At 44.5% G+C, this 19,345-nt stretch overlaps 1 protein-coding gene across 15 annotated transcripts in view; it reads right to left on the minus strand.

Moving 5' to 3' along the window:
* EZH2 (enhancer of zeste 2 polycomb repressive complex 2 subunit) overlaps window positions 1–18,781 on the minus strand; it is a 425,637-nt gene extending 406,856 nt beyond the window's left edge. For 6 of the 15 annotated variants that reach the window (XM_029589599.1, XM_029589592.1, XM_029589591.1 and 3 more), the window contains exons 1-2: window positions 18,502–18,665; window positions 4,995–5,103 (exon numbers count right to left, since the gene is read on the minus strand). In XM_029589599.1, the coding sequence (XP_029445459.1) occupies window positions 4,995–5,017 (23 nt within the window). In that variant the 5' untranslated portion in view covers window positions 5,018–5,103; window positions 18,502–18,665. Of the gene's footprint in view, window positions 1–1,489; window positions 1,690–4,949; window positions 5,104–18,501; window positions 18,667–18,714 lie in introns of those variants that run through there. The other 9 variants (XM_029589598.1, XM_029589597.1, XM_029589596.1 and 6 more) reach the window with 6 other exon arrangements.
* Between the last annotated feature and the right edge of the window lie 564 nt (window positions 18,782–19,345).

A 19,345-nucleotide genomic window follows, 5' to 3' on the forward strand; every position in this document is an offset into this window, starting at 1 on the left:
CTCTGACTGCACTGTTCTGCAGCAGGGGAAGAAACTCCTCCAGAACCAGACACACTGCTCTCGACTCTAGGCGATTGATGACCAGGTCGCTTCCTCCATCAACCATTGGCCCTGCACCAACTGGGAATGACACCATAGCCTCCCCAACCGGTGAGACTGGCATCAGTAGTCACTACCATCCACTAAGGCACCTCAAGATCCACCCCATGGCACAAATTGTCCCAGCCAAGCCTCCACAAAAGACTGGACCTGATATACTCGGTAAGCAGTAGTGGAAGGTGAAACTGCTCTGAAAATCAGATCCCACTAGGACAGCAAAGCTTTCTGTAGTGGTCTCACATGAGCAAATGCCCACAGGACCAGCTCCAAAGTCGAGGCCATGGAAATGTGGACATGCAAGTAATCCCAGACCCTGGGCATCGGGGACTCCAACAGGTTCCGAACTTGCATTTGTAGCTTGAGAATCCGCTCCTCCGTGAGGAAGACTTTTCCCATATGGGTATCGAAACGCACGCCCAAGAATTCCAGAACCTGTTTCTAGCTCTTCAGTTTTGCACTGCATGCAGAAGGTCTTCTTGGGGTTTCCATTCCAGTTTTTGTTTCCACATTTGTAATCTGTGGACTTTTATTCTATATTTGGTGAAGGCAAGTCTGTCTGTGTTCTGTGTTTATATGACTGAGATGAAGTACAAACCCCTACATGCTAGTAAAATATCAGCTTATTTGTTGTATTTTCTCAATATTATATTACACTGGTGGTAAACTGCTGCCTTTTCATGAGAAGGGCTATTGCTGTTTCATTTCTTGGAGTTAGTGCTTCTGAGGTATGGCAGGTTTGATAGACGTACACAGTGGGGGTTTGGAGGGTTTTTTTTCCAGGTTTTATATTAATTTTACAATGCTCCTGGTAGCAGAGGGAGTTTGTGATGAGACCAGAATCAGAATATAATTTTTGTTTGGTGAGCTGTACAGGGAAATGTCTTAGTTCTGTTCTGCACCCATTGTTAGGAAGTGGGGGATTCCTGTGGATGCAGAGCATATGCTTATATTTACTCCCATGATGGTTATATGTTCAGTGTGTCAGCATCACCTCTCAGATGTGTCCTGATAGAAAAAAGGTTGAGAACCACTGGTCTAATGGACAGTTTCCGAAGCCCTCTAAATATCTGGGAAAGAGAGGGAAGAAGTACCAGCTGCAATCAGCAGGCCAAGCCCAGCCCCCTCCACCAACAGTTCCAGCTGGAAAATATCCCCATCCCCTTTTTAAAAAGTTACAATCCTCATTCTGATCTTTTTTGAGTTTTTTTCCATGTTTATTAACCACCAACCAAGAGGTACAAAATTTCTAAATTCAATGTAACATATACAAAACAGGCAAACAAAATTTTTCATTTTCTCTCTAACCATCCTCACCCAACTTATTTAGAAAATGAAATGCCAAGGCATATGCCAAAAATAGTAATTAAACCTGTATAAATAGCATATTCACCTATATGATCATGCAGCTCGCACAAGTTCACAATTTCCACAGTGTGAGAGGGTGCCTATCCTTATATAAAGTGGTTACTTTTTCCATGTGATATATGTTCCATATATGCTTAGTTAGCATCTCAGTATCCAGTTGATCAGTCTTTTTCCATACTAATGCAAGTTCACATCTCGCTAACAGAAACTGCATAATTAACTTGTCTATTTTGGGGGGACACAAAAAGGAAACAGAGCATTTAATAGAAATATTTTAAGATACCATTTTAAAGGAGTCTTGATTATGTCATGCACAAGATCTTGTATCTTTTTCCAAGAAAATCTAATACAAGGACAATCCCAGACAAGAAACATTGTACTCTTCCTTTCTAACATGTGAGCCCCAAAAATTTTCACTCACCTGTAGAAACATTTTTTGCAACCTGCAGAAGTTAATTACCATCTAGAATACACTTTACAATTGCTATCTGTTAAATTCCTCCAATACCAATGACTTTTGGATTATTCTGTGGCTGGACTGCCATTTCAATGAACCCTTTCCAACCTGCAATTCCTTTGGAACAATGCTTATAGTAGGGGCTGCGAACCAGGAAAGATAGGGTTCAGATACCACTGCCACTCCTTGTGACCTTGAACAAGTAACTTTACCCTCCATTACCTTGGGCAAAAAGTTAGGAGCTCATTTACAAAGCCACATTAGGCCATTTACCATGCAGTAAATGGCTCAACATGGGGATAATATGAGATATTTGAAATACCTTGTGTTATTTCAGCCCTGGCACATGTATTATAAATTATGCAAATCATCTCATTTATACCCTAAACAATGCAAACTAATGCTTTAAAAAAAAAATCACAAGCCACATTATTTGACATGAAACTAATTACAACTCAAGAGTTGTAATTAACTTCCCCAAGAGTATCAGTATGCTAACACACGTCCCAATGTTCCCATGGCCATAACTTAAAAAGGGGCCAAAAGCCCTACTAACTAAGCCACCCCACAAAACTGAAGGTTTTTCAAGACTCCCTCTTATCCTGATACCGCTGCTGCTGGAGGCAGCCCATTGTAAAAATATTTTAAAAAATAAAATGTTTTAAATTGGCCCAAGGCCCCACCTCCCAACCAATCTCTTTCATTATAAAAATCCAGCTCCTGGAGACTGGGACCCCCCCCAAGCCAGCCTCTTTCTCTGGCCCCCCCCCCCCCCTTACTCACAAAATTAGCCCTGTTGTTCCAGTGAGGGCCCAGAGCACCCCCCTAAGCTCTGGGCCTGGCGCTGGTCATTTTTCAAAATTGTGCCACCCTGACTTTGCACCCTACAGGCACAGATTTAAAATAGTTATTTCTTTTATATTTTTATAAAGGACCACCTCCAAGGGTGGCAAGGGGTACGGAGGGGTCTATGGAGGCCCCTCCCCCAGGGCTTTTTCATACTTTCGGAGAGATGAGCTTACCCAGTGAGGCCATTGGCCCTATAACAGGCCAATACAGTACAGTGCGCTCCGACGGAGCGCACTGTTAACCTGCCCTTGGTCGCGCGTTTTCCCTTACCCCTTATTCCGTAAGGGGCGGAAAACGCGCGTCCAACCCGCGGCACCTAATAGGGCCATCAACGTGCATTTGCATGTTGAGGGCGCTATTAGGTATTTCCCGCGATACAGAAAGTAAAATGTGCAGCCAAGCCGCACATTTTACTTTAAGAAATTACCGCCTACCCAAAAAGGAACGCGCTAGTTTCTGCCGGCACCGGGAAAGTGCACAGAAAAGCAGTAAAAAAAAAAAAACTGCTTTTCTGTGCACCCTCCGACTTACTATCATGGCGATTAAGTCGGAGGTCCCGAAGAGTAAAAAAAAAGTAAAAAAAAAAAAAAAAAAAAATTTAAAATGGGCTGGCGGCTGTCGGGCCAAAAACCAGACACTCAATTTTGCCGGCGTCCGGTTTCCAAGCCTGTGGCTGTCAGTGGGCTCAAGAATAGACACCGGCAAAATTGAGCGCCGGCTGTCAAACCCTCTGACAGCCGCCGCTCCGGGTCAAAAGGAGGCGCTAGGGACGCACTAGTGTCCCTAGCGCCTCCTTTTGCCCATTTCTACCGCACCACCTAATTTACATACTGAATCGCACGCGCCGGCAAGTGGCCGGTGAACGTGCCGGGAGAGCGGACGTTTGTCCGCTCTCCCGCGTTTTTACTGAATTGGCCCGTAAGTGATGGCAGCCCTACAGTCCTGGGGCTGCCATCACCCATTGTTTGGGGGGCATTAACTACGATGAGGAAAAATACTGTGGGAATCACAAAGCGGCAGGGCCATTTATGGTGGCTTTGTGACTCCTGCAGTATCTTTTCTCTTGGTGAATGAGCCCCTTAGATTGGAAACCCTCTGGGGATAGGGAAATACATACAGTACTTGAATGTAATCCACATTGAAGTGCCAAAATGCAGAATATAAATAAAATTCATGTTTAAGTTTACTGTTAGATATATTGGTAACAGAAGTTCATTTAATAGCCTATTGCTTTAAATTTACTCTCTACCTGGCATTCAATAATCAACCTTAATTAGGAAGCTAGATAATACAACTTAAAATCAGGTACTACTCCCACCTCTTCCGACAATGGGTTTGATGCAATGTTGTCTTTACAACACTATGGAGAGGTAGGGGCACCTCCTCTAGATAAAGCTCAATATATTTTTCTCAAAGGAGGCATTTTTGTTCAGAATTGTCACCAGCAGTTTTTTGAAAACAGCAGCACAGTGGGAGAATTAACATTTTGACACTAGCTATAAGTTCCAGCCAAGAGTGATTTTAACACAGTAAATGGTCATCCAGTCTGCCCTGCAAGACGTTTAGGATTGTTCCGCCACTCCATGCAGGTTACCCGAAGGATAAGGAGGCCCCATCTTTTTTAACCATCTCTGTAGAGCTTTAACAGATCTTAAATTTAGAATTTTGTCAATATGCACCTTTTGTTAAAAATAGCATTTAAAAAAAAAAAAATTGTAAACCAATTTTTGCCTTCCTGGTCTTTAGCATTTATTTAGCAGGCAGGGGTCCTGCAATTTCCTGTTCTTTTTTACTCCACTTTGGTCAAATTGAGGCCAAAGTCTGGCACCAAGAGCCTTCATTCACAGCAGCCTGATGATTTATTCCTCAACTTATTTTAATCCAGTCATCACAGTGACAGTCCTCAGTCAGGTACCAATAATCAGGACTCTTTCTGGAACCCTGCAATAATGGGCACTAGAATTGACCACAAGGCCCTAAGTTTAGCTACTTGTCATCACCAATATGAAATGACTGAGATTGCCTCCCCCCAGGGGTTTTGAATGCTGCCTCTGCAGAATTCCCAGCCCAGGAAATGGAAACAAGCATGCAATTTGGGAAATAGTGAAAAGGAAGGTCAAAGTTAACAGTATAAAATATTGAGCCTTATATAAGGAAAGATCACCAAGGGAATAGTTACCTGCCTTTGAGGATAAAATTTCAACATCACTTGAAAAGCACGTACTTTTTCAAAAAGATGTCTGCCATTTCAGGTTCCGCTTTAACATGTGGTTTAGGGATAAGACGTCTAGTTCATGCAGCCTCTTCCTAGATCATCCTTGTAGATCTTTTCCCTAATTATAGATCATGAAGACATAAGTTAATCATCGGATACTCTTAAGCTTTGTATTGCTTCCATCAAAAAGATGTATGTGAGCCCATTAATCAGATTCACTCGATACAAAAGAACTTTATTAATATATATGGTCTGGATATAAGAAACAGTAATTCAAGAAAGACCATAACGAATAGTTCTTTAGAACAGTGTCAGATTTAAATATAAAAATGAAATACATACTAAAATGTTAAGTGCTGCGCAGGCTCTTTAGTTTACAGCAACCAAAGCTACTGGCTTCATATATTTTTCTAGCAACAATCTCAAGTGGCTGCCCAGTATATTGAAAAGATTTTCATAAGACCAAGGGTTGTTGAAGTACTTTTGAGCTGGAAATTGGTCTTATCTTATACTTTTTTTTTTTTTTTTAACAGGCAATTTTCAAAAAACTATCCGCATTGGAACAAAGATTGCACAAACTTTTTTCTCTGCAGGCTTTGCACCAATATTTAAAGCGAAAGTACACATTTATTTTAACTTTGAAACTTGCTGCCGATACACAGTACATGTGGTCATTTGCACCTACTTTTTGTGCTGGTAGACTTCTGCTGTATAGGTATGTGCAAACATTTGAAAATGCCAGCTACAGGCCTATTATTCATCTCTTATAAACCGTTATGATGGCAACACCGAATGACAGTATATAACCCTCAACAAATAAATAAATCTCCCAATTCAAACATACACCTGAATGTAGCCGAAAAGTAATGTATTAAGGGGGGGGGGGGGGGGGGGGGGGGAATGACAATTTTCAGACAAATGGTTGATTAACACAGGTGATCTTCTTCACGCATGTAAACAGCTTTTAAAATTGTCCTAAGAATGACCTGAGTTGCTGAGGTGTCAGCAAGCTAGCTTCTTATTAAAAGGATTATGACATTGGAAACTAGTTAAAATTCAGAACTTGCATTAAAATACAAGACAAATATATTTGTCAGAGCTTTCAGATGCAGAGATATTGGAAATTGTGGCTGCAAAGCCAAATGCTATAATCTCCACGCTTCCTCACAATTAAAAAAAAAAAATAAACAAACTTTCCTGAAGTTTTCAAGAGGTTTTTAAAATTATGAAATTTATTTTTCATGATGCTGTGACTTTCTCTTAAGAAACCTGCTTCTGAAGATGATCAGGTTCAATTGGTTATACCCCCCCCCCCCTCACCTAAGCTACATATACAGCTGGAGAGATTTAAACTATTCCAGGGTGTAGAGTGGCAGAAATCCCCTACCTCAAGGCAACATGCAGATGAAAAATATATCTATGACTACTTTTCACAGTCACCACTGTATAAAGGACTTTCGTCATCATAAGGTAGAATCAGACAGGAAAAAAAAATAGCTGGAGAAGTCCACGTTAGCAGAAATCCATATTCTTTATTTGTAGTTTAATGGCAACATTTTGAAAGTATATCTGGAAGAATAAATTTGCTTACTGTAAACTGTGTTAATGTAGATAGCAGGATGAACTAACCATACTGTATGCTGTATAGATGATGTCCACAGCTACCTCTAGGCAGAGCTTCCTCAGGAAAATACATAGGGTTTTAACTCTGTGCGGCTGCGCAGTTCCCTTCCAGTGCAAATCAGGTCTGTTTATATCCAAGCTGTTATTGCATAGCGGAGCATCAAAAGTCTGTCTAGGGAAGAGGGCGGGTTGCATGGCTAGTTCATCCTGCTATCTACGGAAACACTAAGCAAAGTCTATAGCAGGCTGAACTAGCCAAGCTGTATGAGCGTCCCAAGCCCCTGAGTTGTGGAATGTAGCGGTCTTTTCATGAGAGTCCAGAAAAAACACAACCCCCAATCTTAAAGTAGACAGTCTCATTTCTTGAAGGAGTTAGATAAGACTGCAGAACCCACTGCTGCATCTGAGGACGTGTGTTAGTCTTGGCAGTAGTGGGAAGTGAAAGTATGAAGAGAGGAACAGGTAGCTGCTTTGCAAATGTCCACTACCGGTACATTTTTGAGGTGGACCACCAAGGTTGCTATCGCTCTGACCTGGTGTGCATGTGCTTTACTTGTTATCGGTGACAAACTCTGTCTGTGACAAAAGTGAATACACTGCACCAGCCAGCTTGCTATGGTCCTCTTGGAGACTGGTTAGCCAGGAGCATTGGGTTTAAAGGAAAGAAAGAGCTGCTATGGTCTGGAAGGAGCTTGGGTTATTTTTTTATTTTAAAAAAGTTTTTATAAACTGCATACACATACATGAAGTAGATCTAGGCGGTTTAACAAATGAAAGAGTAACATACATAATGATTATAAAGGAATAAAAACAATAAAACACTGAATAAACATGGTTAAAACATGGAGGTGAAACCTTGAGTTGTTTGACCAGAGTTATGGATTAGGAAAGGCTTGTGAAAATAGATAGGTTTTAATTGCTTTTTTGAAGTAAAGTTTCGTGGAGAGTTGTGGGTTCTCTGCTTGTAGTATGCTAGGGCTCCTTTACAGCCCAATGTATGAAGAAGCTGCTCCCTTTCATTGTGGTGGGGTTTTGGGTGAAAAGTAGGTAAGGTTATTGTTTGATTAAGGTGAAAAGCTGACACCACCTTGGGGATGAAGGCGTAGGGTAACTTTGTCATGGAAGTATTCCAAGTATGGTGAATAGTGAACTAGTGCTTGCAGTTTGCTGACAAGTCTGGCAGAAGTGACCACTACCAGAAAAGTCACCTTCCAAGTGAGGTATTTTACATGGCAGGTGTTCAAAGGCTTAAAGGAGGGGGGGGGGGGGGTTTCCCATGAGTCATAAGACAATATTAAGGTCCAAAGGTATTGGCTGTTTGGTGACTGATGGACACAGCCGAAGTATGCCCCGCATGAAATGGGGGACTAGTGGAGTGTTGGAGATTGGTAGCCCATTCTGAGAATGAAGAAAAGCAGCAATGGCACTGATGTGTACTCTGACCGATGCCGTAGCTAGTCCGGATTGCAAGAGAGTGTGAAGGGACTCCAAGAGAAGTACAGGAGTAGAGGAGAATGGGTCGAGGTCCTTTAATGAGCACCATTTAGAGTAGCGAAGCCTTTTTCCTTTGTAATTGGTTCTGGTGGAAGGTATCCTGGAAGAATTGAGTACATCCTCAACATTGGAAGAAGGAAGATTAAGATGGGTCAATATCGTCCTCTCAATCTCCACACTGTGAGGTGTAGGGAGAGGTGCATTGGATGGAGTAATGTTCCATGCTCCTGAGTGAGCAGTGTTGGGCTGCCCCCAGAAGAATGGGTGGGGAGACAGAAAGTCATATTAGATAAGCATATCAGGGTTGTCTCGGCCATGCCGGAGCGATGAGTTTCAGATCTGCTACATCTTGAATTCACTTCTGAACAGTCTGGGAGACAAGGGGAACTGGCGGATAAGTATAGAATAGGCCATACTTCACACAGGATGAGGAATGCAACCTGTGCGTACCTCTGTGTGCTGGGGTAGATGGAGCACAAGGTCGGGACTTGGAAACAGGATGCTGGGCTTGATGGACCCTTGGTCTGACCCAGCATGGCAATTTCTTATGTTCTTATGACTTGGCGGTTGTTTTCTGTTGCAAAATAGATCCATGATTGGGAAGCCCCACTGATGAAAGATAGAGGGCTACAGCCTGGTTCAGAGACATTCTCCAAGCCCAGGAGGTAGTTGGCTTGGAGGGAGACATTGGACGCTTCTGCCCATCTGAGAATCCGTATTGCTTCTTGGCAGAGAATCCAGGAACCGGACCCTCCTTTGTTTATGTAGAACATGGCGACTTGGTTGTCTGTGTAAATCATTAGACATTTTCTTTGATTTGGGGGGAGAAGGTCAGTAGGGCGTTCTAGATCGCCTGGAGCTCCAGCAAGTTTATTTGACAGCGGGTCTCCTCTGGGGACAATAGGCCTTGAGTCTTGAGATCACCCAGGTGGGCTCCCCAGCCCTTCCTGGAAGCATTGGTGGTGAGTACTATTTGATGTGGAAGGGAACGAAAGAAAGAGTGTCCCTCTGGTGAGATTCGATGGAGATAGCCACCAATGGATATCCTTGGTCATAGCCGCTGATAGACACCTTTGTCGTCAGCGGCTGCAGAAATTGAGACCACTGGCGCTTGAGGCGCCACTGTAAGTGGCACATGTGCAGTTTCGTTTGGGGCACTACGTGAATGGCACACACCATATGGCCCAGGAGGGTGAGGATTTGTCGTGCAGGAGGTTGATGACAGGTGATCAATTTTTGGGCCAGAGAGAGGATGGTGCGGGCTCTGTCTTGTGGAAGATAGGCACGTCCCTGTACTGTATTGATCTGTGTCCCAATGAATTGGAGCAATTGGGTGGCCTGGAGGTGGGATTTTTCGTAATTGATGAGAAATCCCAGGTTGCGCAGGCAGTCGATGGTACGAGGAGTGTGCGAAATCAGGGTGTCCACATCCGAGGCTACTAGAAGTCAGTTGTCAAGGCAGGGGAAGAGTTGGATACCCTGTCGAAGATCAGCCACTCCCACCGCTAAACATTTGGTGAAAACCCTTGGGGTTGAAGAGACCAAAAGGGAGCACCTTGTATTGGTAGTGCCTCCCCAGTGTTTCGATACATAGGTAATGCCAAGAGGTACAGTGCATTGGTATAAGAGAGTAGGCATCCTTCAGGTCAATAGAGCACATCCAGTCATTGGGTTGCAGTAGGGGGAAGGATGGACCTCAGAGAGGTCATTTTGAACTTTTCTCTTTGAAGGTATCTGTTGAGGGTTCGCAGGTCTAGAATCGGCCGGAGTCCCCCTGATTTTTTGGGAATGAGGAAGTATTGGAGTAAAACTATGACCCTCCTCGTGGCCCGGAATTACTTGGATGGTTCGGTGATGCAGAAGAGTTGATATTTCCATCTCCAAGAGTGATGTTTCAGCGAACGTCTTCTGAAGAGGGGTTAGATGTGGAAGTTGGGGAGAGCTCTTGAAGTTTAAACGGTACCCTTCCCGAATTATGTCTAGAACCCAACGATCAGTGGTTATCTGTTCCAGGCAGCATAGAATAGGAACAGTCAGCCCCCTATGTAATTGGGTGGGAGTGGCTCAGCAAAATTCGAGATTTTTGAGGGGCAGTTGATGTCTGTCTGGGCTGTCATGGTTGATGAGGGCGTGCACAAGGGGGCTGTGGGTGAGTTTGAGGCCTCGGTCGTGTATTTGGCTGGGGACGGTATGGCATGTATTGCACCCTATGGAACGGCGGTATATGGTATGAGGGGGTAGAATCTCCTAGCTGCTGACTACTGATCCCTGGGTGAAGTCAAGGAGAGCACAGCAATATCTTGTTCTTTAAGATGAGAAACAGTTTCTCCGAATTTGTCACCAAATAAGTTGTCACCTTGGCATGGTAAGTCAGCAAGGTTTTTGTGTACATCCTTGCATATGGTACTGGCTCTCAACCATGCCATATGATGCACTCTGATGGCTGCGGCCGAAGTTCGAGCTGACGTCTCGAAAGCCTCGTAAATGGTCCTGAATAGATGGCGCAAGCCCTCCTCCATATCGAGGAACGGTTGGGGCAAGGAACCCCGAGCCGAAGCAGAGAAGGCTTGTAGGCATTCGTAGAGGTATTGTGCGATATAGAACTGGTGATGTTGAATCTTTGAGGACAACTTCGCAGAGTGGTAGGTCTTTCGTCCAGAGTCATCAAGGTATCTTTTGTCTTTACCTGAGGGCACGTTGGAGTGCAGGCGGGATTTCTTTGCATTTTGCATAGCTGACTCAAACATTACAGACGTGTGTGGTAATTGAATCATGGAATAAACTGTTGAGTTCCTCATTCGAAATTTCAAATTGGTTTTGTGAGAAGCAGGTAGGCTAGAGAAAGGAGACTCCCAGGTCTTATGTAGGACTGTGTGTAGAAAGAGTGTGGTGGAAGATCCCTAGTACATCCGATCTAGGGTCCGGAATCTTCCCCGTCTCTACTTTCAGGAGGGATCCTACCTAGTCAATGAATTTCGCTTAGGAAAGGTCCTCGGGCGGAGAATAAGGTTCTGCAGGTTCTTCTGGTGGATCCGACGGGAAGCCTGTGGACGATCCCGGGGAAGAAGGTGGAGAAATAGGTGAGTCCGATCTCTGTGACTCTGGAGAGGCTGGATCAATTAGGCTCCGGGGTTGAGTCGGTGGAGCATCAGGAGGCGAAACTGGAGAGGAGGGGGCCAGAGGCACCATTCCCGAGACCTTTGATTCAAGATCAGTAATGAAGGTAGATAGAGCCTCTTGAGATATGTAGCATGGCTTGAGATATGAGGCTTCCAGTCTGGGGAGGCTGAAGGCTAAGTGGCCTGGGTCGTATAGGCAGTGCTGTTCTCAAGATGCCTTCCTGGGTCTTTTACCCACCCTGATTGGACGGTTGTATAGTGGGGGAAGGCCTGAGCCTTTTTATGAGAGGCTCCTGCAGTTGAGGTGACAGGCTCTTTCTTCTAGAGACTGAGGACATCCCTGAATAAACTGTTCCCGAGCCCCCTGATGAGCTTCTAGATGGGGGAACTGCCGAGGGGGCTCGGAATAGCAGTGAGCCCCGTGCCGCCGGGCTCCGCTGTAGGGATCGGTGAATCGCGATGTGGTGCATGCGTCGAGTCCCTTCATAAATGCACCAAGTCTTTGGAATGCATCGAGTGAGTAGAGCGATGTGTCGTATAGTCGGGGTGCGTCGACTGATCAGGATGCGTTGTACGCTTCTGGCGTATTTGTGGTGCATCAAGCGGTTGTGTCGGCGTGCGCATCAATTTATGCAGCACACCAGATCGATGTGCGCCAGATACTTTCTCCTTGGCCTGGGAGGACTTGTCCTGGCCGTCCTTTTTCGACGCAAGCCTGCTGGATTTTACTTTTTTTGCCGCATCTACAGATACTGATGTAGAAGGCTCTTCGGGGGGGGGGGAGCTCAGGAAGATCGGGGCGGTGCTCTGTCCCTAGGGTTTGCCATGAGGGCCCAGGGAAGACACCCGCTTTGATTTTGATTTTTGTTTGGCCTTGCCCGATTCGGGTGAAGAATGTATGGAGTGATCCGGCATTAGGGCATAGGAACCCGAATCGGTCTGGAGGTGCGCAATTTTCTCGCTGCGCTGTCTTTGGGCCCGGAACGACATGCGACCACAGTCCCAGCAAGAGGACTGGTCATGGTCCGGCCCCAGGCATAAATAACAGTAATTATGTCCATCTGTGAGGGACATTATTTTCCCACACTGGCAATATTTAAAGCCAGAGGGTTTCAGTGCCATAAAGGCAATCAAAAGAGACAAAAACAGCACAAAAAGACTGAAGAAGAAAACGCTGAAGAGAGACTCCGCGTGCGTATGCCGCGTGGAAAAAAACAGACTGAGGAGGAGGGGGTCCTGATTCGCGCGGGAAGGGAACTGCGCAACCGCACAGAGTTAAAACTGTCTATTTTCCTGAGGAAGTTCCACCTAGAGGTCGCCGTGGACATCTCCCATACAGCATGGCTAGTTCATCTTGCTATCGACGGGAAAAATATGAAATTAAAATTTTTACATTGAATGCAATTCACATCTCCTCTGTAAGAAACAATAGCAACAACAGTCATATTACTCTGACACTAAACCAGGGGTGGACAAACTTTTTTTTGACTGAAGCCATCTATAACAGGGACTCAGGGGGGCCCCCCTTTCAGCCCTTCTCATCTCCAACCGTACTGGGAGTTGCATCAGCAGCAGCTTTGACCTCCAGACCACAAATGCTCTCAGCTGAATCACCAGCAAGACTTCAAACACCGGCAGCAACTCCTTTGAATGAGATAAGACTACAAATAGCCCCATCTCTTTCTTCTTCCCTTTGGAGACCACCTGCCTTTCTCACTAGAAAACCTCCCCAGCTCCTAAATATCCTAGGTCCCCCACTCTAGGACTTGCCAGTATCTTCACTGGCAGGTGCCCTTCCCCCATGCCAGCACAGGCAGTCTCACTCAGGGCCTAATGACACTGCAGCCTTGTTCCAATTTGGCCGGAGTTCTTTCAGAGTCTTGCCAACCCTCCTGTTCTTTACCCCTGAATATCCTCAGCTCTGTGGAGACCAGGAGAGCACTGGCGGCAGTGGACAGCAATGCTGGGGGTGAATCAGACTGTAAAACGGCAGTTAGCATCAGCAGCAGAAAGCTTTTGCACCTCAGACTCTTCAGGTTTGTTTTTTTTCAGGTTTTTTTCCCCTCACCACAATCACTGGTTCTTCTCATCAAGAGCTCCCATGGCACCCTCCTCCAGCAGTCTGCCAGAGCTACAGCCCAACATAAATCAGTGATGGCCCATGTTATGCACATCAGCTGCTTGGGCAAGCTTCTGGTTGACAGCAATGGGCCGAGGCCTATAGTTTATATGTGGGAAGAAGGCCGGGAAGATAGGCCGGTTCTGGCCTACAGACTAGTTTGTCCACCTCTGCACCAAACCCAACTAGCCAATACAAACTATGGTTTGGAATATTACACGGTTGATATTCACTCAACACAATCTTATAGCCACAAAAAACTTACTTATGTAGGCCCCTTACTCTAAGGGTCTGTACATAACAGACTCTAATGTGGTATAGGGTCACCTTGCTTTAATTTTAAACACCTCTCATATATTTTTTATAAATTTTTCAATTTTAATAAAAATGATGTCCTCACTTTGCTGATGGACTTCCAGCTCTTTATGTCAATATCGGCTCTCAAGTTACTCAAATCGCTCAGATGGCTCAAATGCAAATATATGTGAAACAAAAATATGAATACTCATCCATTGAGTCTCCCAATCCAGACACGGTCGCGTTTCGGACAAAGTCCTGCCTCAGGGGATTAAATTCCGTGTTCACATAGCAACCGACGAAGTCCGACCTTTTCAACCCAGCGACTGACATCTATGGCTTCTAGAAGCCATTATTGTAGGGTTGTGGCATACATATTAGGTGACTGGAGTACACTGTTGTGTTTAGGGTATTGATTTGTGATTGGAATATTACACCACATTAACCAGATACAAACATAGGTTATTTAATAAGTGTTGTATCCAAGCACTGCTACAGTTTAAAAGAAAGCTGTGCCTTCAATTATGCAATATTTCAGAAGTGTAATTCAGCAATAATACTTTGCCCCTGTTTCCATTATAGCAGTTTCGGGCGCTAGAACTATACATTTAAAACAACTGTCATATTGTTGGAATGGATTGCCTTCAGAATGCCATTTGCCTTCAGAAGCCATTTGCTTTCTGATAATAAGCTAATTCTTAAAGCACTGAAGACATTTATTTAATGAGACTTTTACGAGGTCCTGAAAACTGATTTTTATTTTACCGTATTTTTCGCTCCATAAGACGCACCTGACCATAAGACGCACCTAGGATTCAGAGGGGGAAAATTTAAAAAAAAAAAAATTGTGCTAAACCGGCTCTGTGTCTGGGCGTCTTATGGAGTAAATTAGGGGAGTGCATAGTTTTTTTTTTTCTCCCCATTTTGTTTTCGGGTCTGGGGAGGGCCATTTCGGTCCACTCCCCAGATCAGAAAACTTTTCTTTCTGTGGGAACCCCCAAAACCCCCCCCCCCATCCCAACCCTTTAAATTAACAACCTCCACCCCCCTGACCCCCCCCAAGACCTGCCGAATTAATTTCCTGCAACCCCCCACCCTCCTGACCCCCCCAAGACCTGCCGAATTAATTTCCTGCAACCCCCCACCCTCCTGACCCCCCCAAGACCTGCCAAACGTCCCTGGTGGTCCAGCGGGGGTCCAGGAGCGGTCCGGGAACGATCTCCTGGGCGTGAGCCGTCGGCTGCCAGTAAACAAAATGGCGCCGACGGCCCTATGCCCTCACTATGTCACTGAGACCGACCGCTGCTATTGGTCGGTCTCAGTGACATAGTGAGGGCATAGGGCCGTCGGCGCCATTTTGTTTACTGGCAGCCGACGGCCCTATGCCCTCACTATGTCACTGAGACCGACCAATAGCAGCGATCGGTCTCAGTGACATAGTGAGGGCATAAGGCCGTCGGCTGCCAGTAAACAAAATGGCGCCGACGGCCCTATGCCCTCACTATGTCACTGAGACCGACCAATAGCAGCGGTCGGTCTCAGTGACATAGTGAGGGCATAGGGCCGTCGGCGCCATTTTGTTTACTGGCAGCCGACGGCCCACGCCCAGGAGATCATTCCCAGACCCCCGCTGGACCACCAGGGACGTTTGGCAGGTCTTGGGGGGGTCAGGAGGGTGGGGGGTTGCAGGAAATTAATTTGTCAGGAGGGGGGGGGTTGTAGGAAATTAAGTCGGCAGGTCTTGGGGGAGTCGGGGGGGGGGGGGTGTTTGTTAGATTTTTGTTTGGTTTTTTTTTTATATTCGCTCCATAAGACGCACATACATTTTCCCCCCACCTTTGGGGGAAAAAAAGTGCGTCTTATGGAGCGAAAAATACGGTATATTGTGATGTGGTGTTTATTTAATGTGCTATAATTTAATTAATTACCATTTTAACTTTATTGTACTTTAATTTTCTGTAATCCACCCAGATAGTCTGACAAGTGGGTGAAATAGAAATGTCAATAAATAAAGTTAAAAAAAAAAAATTAGTTACAATATTTTAAGATGATCCCTTGAACTCTTCAGAACAGACAATTTCAGGACAGTAAGTTAGCTCATGAGCAGCAGTGAAAATTGCACTACTCTCTATATACACAACAAATAAATAAGCAATTTTAAATATCTCCCCCCACCCCCAACACTGTGGTCTCATTTTGGTTTCCCACTTCTCTAATAATTTATTTTACAAAACTTTGTGCAAATCTGTTCAGGAAGAAAGCAGCACAAGCATGGCTATAGACAAAGATGGACAGCACTTTGATATTGTTTGCATACATTATAAAACATGATTAAAAAAAAAAAAAAAAAAAGGACATATAGTGGCATTAGTTTTGTTTTATATCAGTTTGAATCTTTTCCTTTCAATAACATTTATCAATTTCTGCAGTATGTATATGCTCTATTTCCTTTTCATTCTATTCAATATTTATTTTTCTCTCATCCCTATTTCAGATTTTTCATAATAAACATTGTAAATGACAGCAGAAAAAATGCTACATTGGCCTATACAGTCTGCCCAGTTGAGTATAATTCTTCCACTTTGGACAAATGAACATATAAATTCCCACACTCAAGCCAACCACAGCTACCCCATGTCTTTGACCTAGAATATCAACACTTTTCCTACTATTGACTTACATATCAGTCCCAAGTATACCCAGAAGTGTTGGCTTCCACCACCTACACTGTTAAGTCACTTTAGGCCATGTCCTCTTCCTCTATGATTCTTATAAGTTCAATACTAAATCCAACATCCAGGTCATGCTTCTGCTATAGTATAGTATAGTATAGTATATATATATATATATAGTAGCATCTTCTGTATTTATGCCACAGCTTTTTTTTAATTAGTTACTCTTTTAGCTTCCATGTCCTATTTTCATTGCTTCTCAAGCACCCCTATTTTTCTATTTTCTCACTTCCTCCTCGATCGTCTCATTCTCCAAAACTTTAACATTTTGCTTGAATATGGCAGTTTCAGTACCTACAATATTCCCTTCCCCTCTGACCTTTCTTCGCTATCTATCTCCTTATAATTATAGCTTTATGAGTGGCTCATTGAAACTGACTTGCAGGACAAATACAAAAATTGAGTTATAGGAGCTGGGCGAGGAGGCGGCATGCTCAGTATTATGAAAAGTATAATTTGCAAAGGAAAATAGTATTTTTACTACTCATCAAAACTATGTATGAAAAAAAAAAAAGGTAACCCTGGCCAAAGAAAAATAATTCTGCATACCAGTGAACAACCTTACATACAAAAAAAGAACAAGATCATAGGAGAGGGTTAAGGACTAAAGTAAACCCATTCATACCATGGCAGTCTAAGGAGACTGGGTGGAAGAAAAAAAAATGGAAAGGAAACTCCCCCAAAAAAAATCAAAGCATGCAAGCATATAAAGAAAAGAGACTAAAAAGACAAGAAAAGGGGGAAAAAGGTAATTTGTTAAGGAAAGACAAATGCTGCTTTTACCTAGATCTTATAGGCACATAGTCATATAGAGCCAGAGGTATCTACTACCCTTAGGCTATCCTGCCAAAGAAGATGAACACATTCCAGTCTCTTCAGAAGATATTAGTATATATATAGTGATTAGCTAAGTTATCAGAAACAGATTAAGTTACGCCTGTTATGAACTTTTATCAAAATATTTCATACTAAAAAAAAACGTTTTCTTAGTTATTTGAACGACAAAATTGTTTGTACATAAACGTGTGGTTTGTTTACCCTTCCCCGTAGACCATAATTTATTCCTGTGCTATCTCACTAGTCAACGGAAAAACCACCAAAAACACAAATCAGACATAAAAAGCGGACTTCTAGCCCCTTCTTCCCATCAAAGCTTCTTCAGAAATGGACTTTCTGCATGCGGTTATTTTTATTCTCCCTACACTAAGCGGTAAATGAATCACCCAAAGAGAAAAAAACTGAACTAAAACACGCCATCATATTTGAACATTTCGCCCTTTGTCTCACAGCTTGAATCACTTACATACATTATGCAAATAAATTTGAGACAAAAAAAAGTCACTTTTCCCCACACACAACCCCCATTAAACACCGAAAAAAGATCCTTGACTCATCACTGAAGGTTTAATAAAAAGTGACAGAGTAGAACAGTGACTGTAACTATCATGGAGCCCAGTGTAATGTAGACACTTTATTTATAGCTTTGATCTCCCGCCCTCCCATTACGGGACCTCCTGGAAGCTAGTTAGAAAACCGAGAGTACCTAGTCAGTATGTATCCTACCCGGTATACAGGGACCGGGATCATATCAAAACTCTTATTACGAAACGAAAGAGCAAAAAAAAAAAATCACAAAAGCTCGAAATCCAGAGCTATAATACACGCTACACAGAAAGACAATCAATCCCGAAACAAGGAAATCGCAAACAATGGATTCAGATCGTCTCTTTTTTCCCCTGTTAGAAAAGCACAGCTGGGACCCCGGCGGCTCGGCCTTTTCAAAAAACACACATCACCCCCTCCCCCCCCCCCCCCAAGAGAAATAAAATAAAAATCTTGTGGTTGCTTGAGGTTTTTACAGCACTGTGCTCAAAAGCAACAGACAACTTTACAAAGACAAAGAAAGAGACCTACAACCCGGGCAAGGAAGAAGGAGGCTCTACCAGGCAAACAGCACACAACCCCCAAGTCAGAGAAAAACATGCACACACACACACAGCCAGCTGAGGCTGTCACCGAGAGATAAAAAAGATCGCGGAAGAAAGAGACACTCAAACAAAGGGGACCACAAAGAGAGGGCGCGGAACTCCCCCTGCACACAGACAGCCAGACAGCTACATTTATACCCCCACCCTCATGCTGTGTTTCTCCGCCGCCGGGAGGCGACTTCCTTGAGCGCCGGGGGCCACACAGGCGGGATGAGGACACAACCAGGGACAGCAGCACGCCAGGACACAGAGCGTCACTCCGTCCCGGCACCGGCACCGGCACCAGCTCTCTCTCCCTATTGTTGTTATTGTCTCGTCCTCTCGGGGGGGGGGGGGAGGGGCACCCGCCTTACCTACCTCCCTCTCTTTTTTTCTTTCTCCGCCGGCTTCAGCCTGTCCCCCCCCCTCTTCTCTTTTTTTTTCCCTCCCCGGCTGCCGGAACCCGAGTCCCGGACCGAGCGCCAAACGCGCCGCCCAATCGCGATCTTCCTCATTGGCCCCTTTAGAATTAAGCGTCGCGCCCATTGGGCAGCGGAGGAGGCCGCGGTTATCCAATCGGAAGGCGGCGTAAGCGACTAGGCGCCGGCGGAGAGGGGTTCCCCCTTATGGAGGGCGGGTAAAACGGATGCGCGCGGCTGGGGGGGGAGTCGGGTCATGCGTTTCCTTTGTTTCAGTGCTCGCCGATCCTTCATAGATAGTGTTGTTGTTGTTGGGGAGGAGAGGGGGTTAAGTGACTTGCGTTAGACTTATTTTGATTCGGCGGATGATTGCTAGTTCATATTGATGAACAAGAAAATTATTGGTTCAGCGGCGGTTCTGCTAAATGTGCACGCCTGGCTTGAATGGGCTTGAAAGTTCTACAGCTGTAACGGTTTCAACGGTCGCGAGCCTTAGTCGAGGAAGTGCCCTCGAGTTTCACATCAGTCTTTCCTCTTGCTGCTGTTCAAAGTCTTGTTATAAGTTTATTTCCTTTCTTGTTTTTCCAAAA

This window comes from Rhinatrema bivittatum, chromosome 2, assembly GCF_901001135.1.
Source record: "Rhinatrema bivittatum chromosome 2, aRhiBiv1.1, whole genome shotgun sequence".
In the NCBI taxonomy this organism is placed as follows: Eukaryota; Metazoa; Chordata; class Amphibia; order Gymnophiona; family Rhinatrematidae; genus Rhinatrema; species Rhinatrema bivittatum.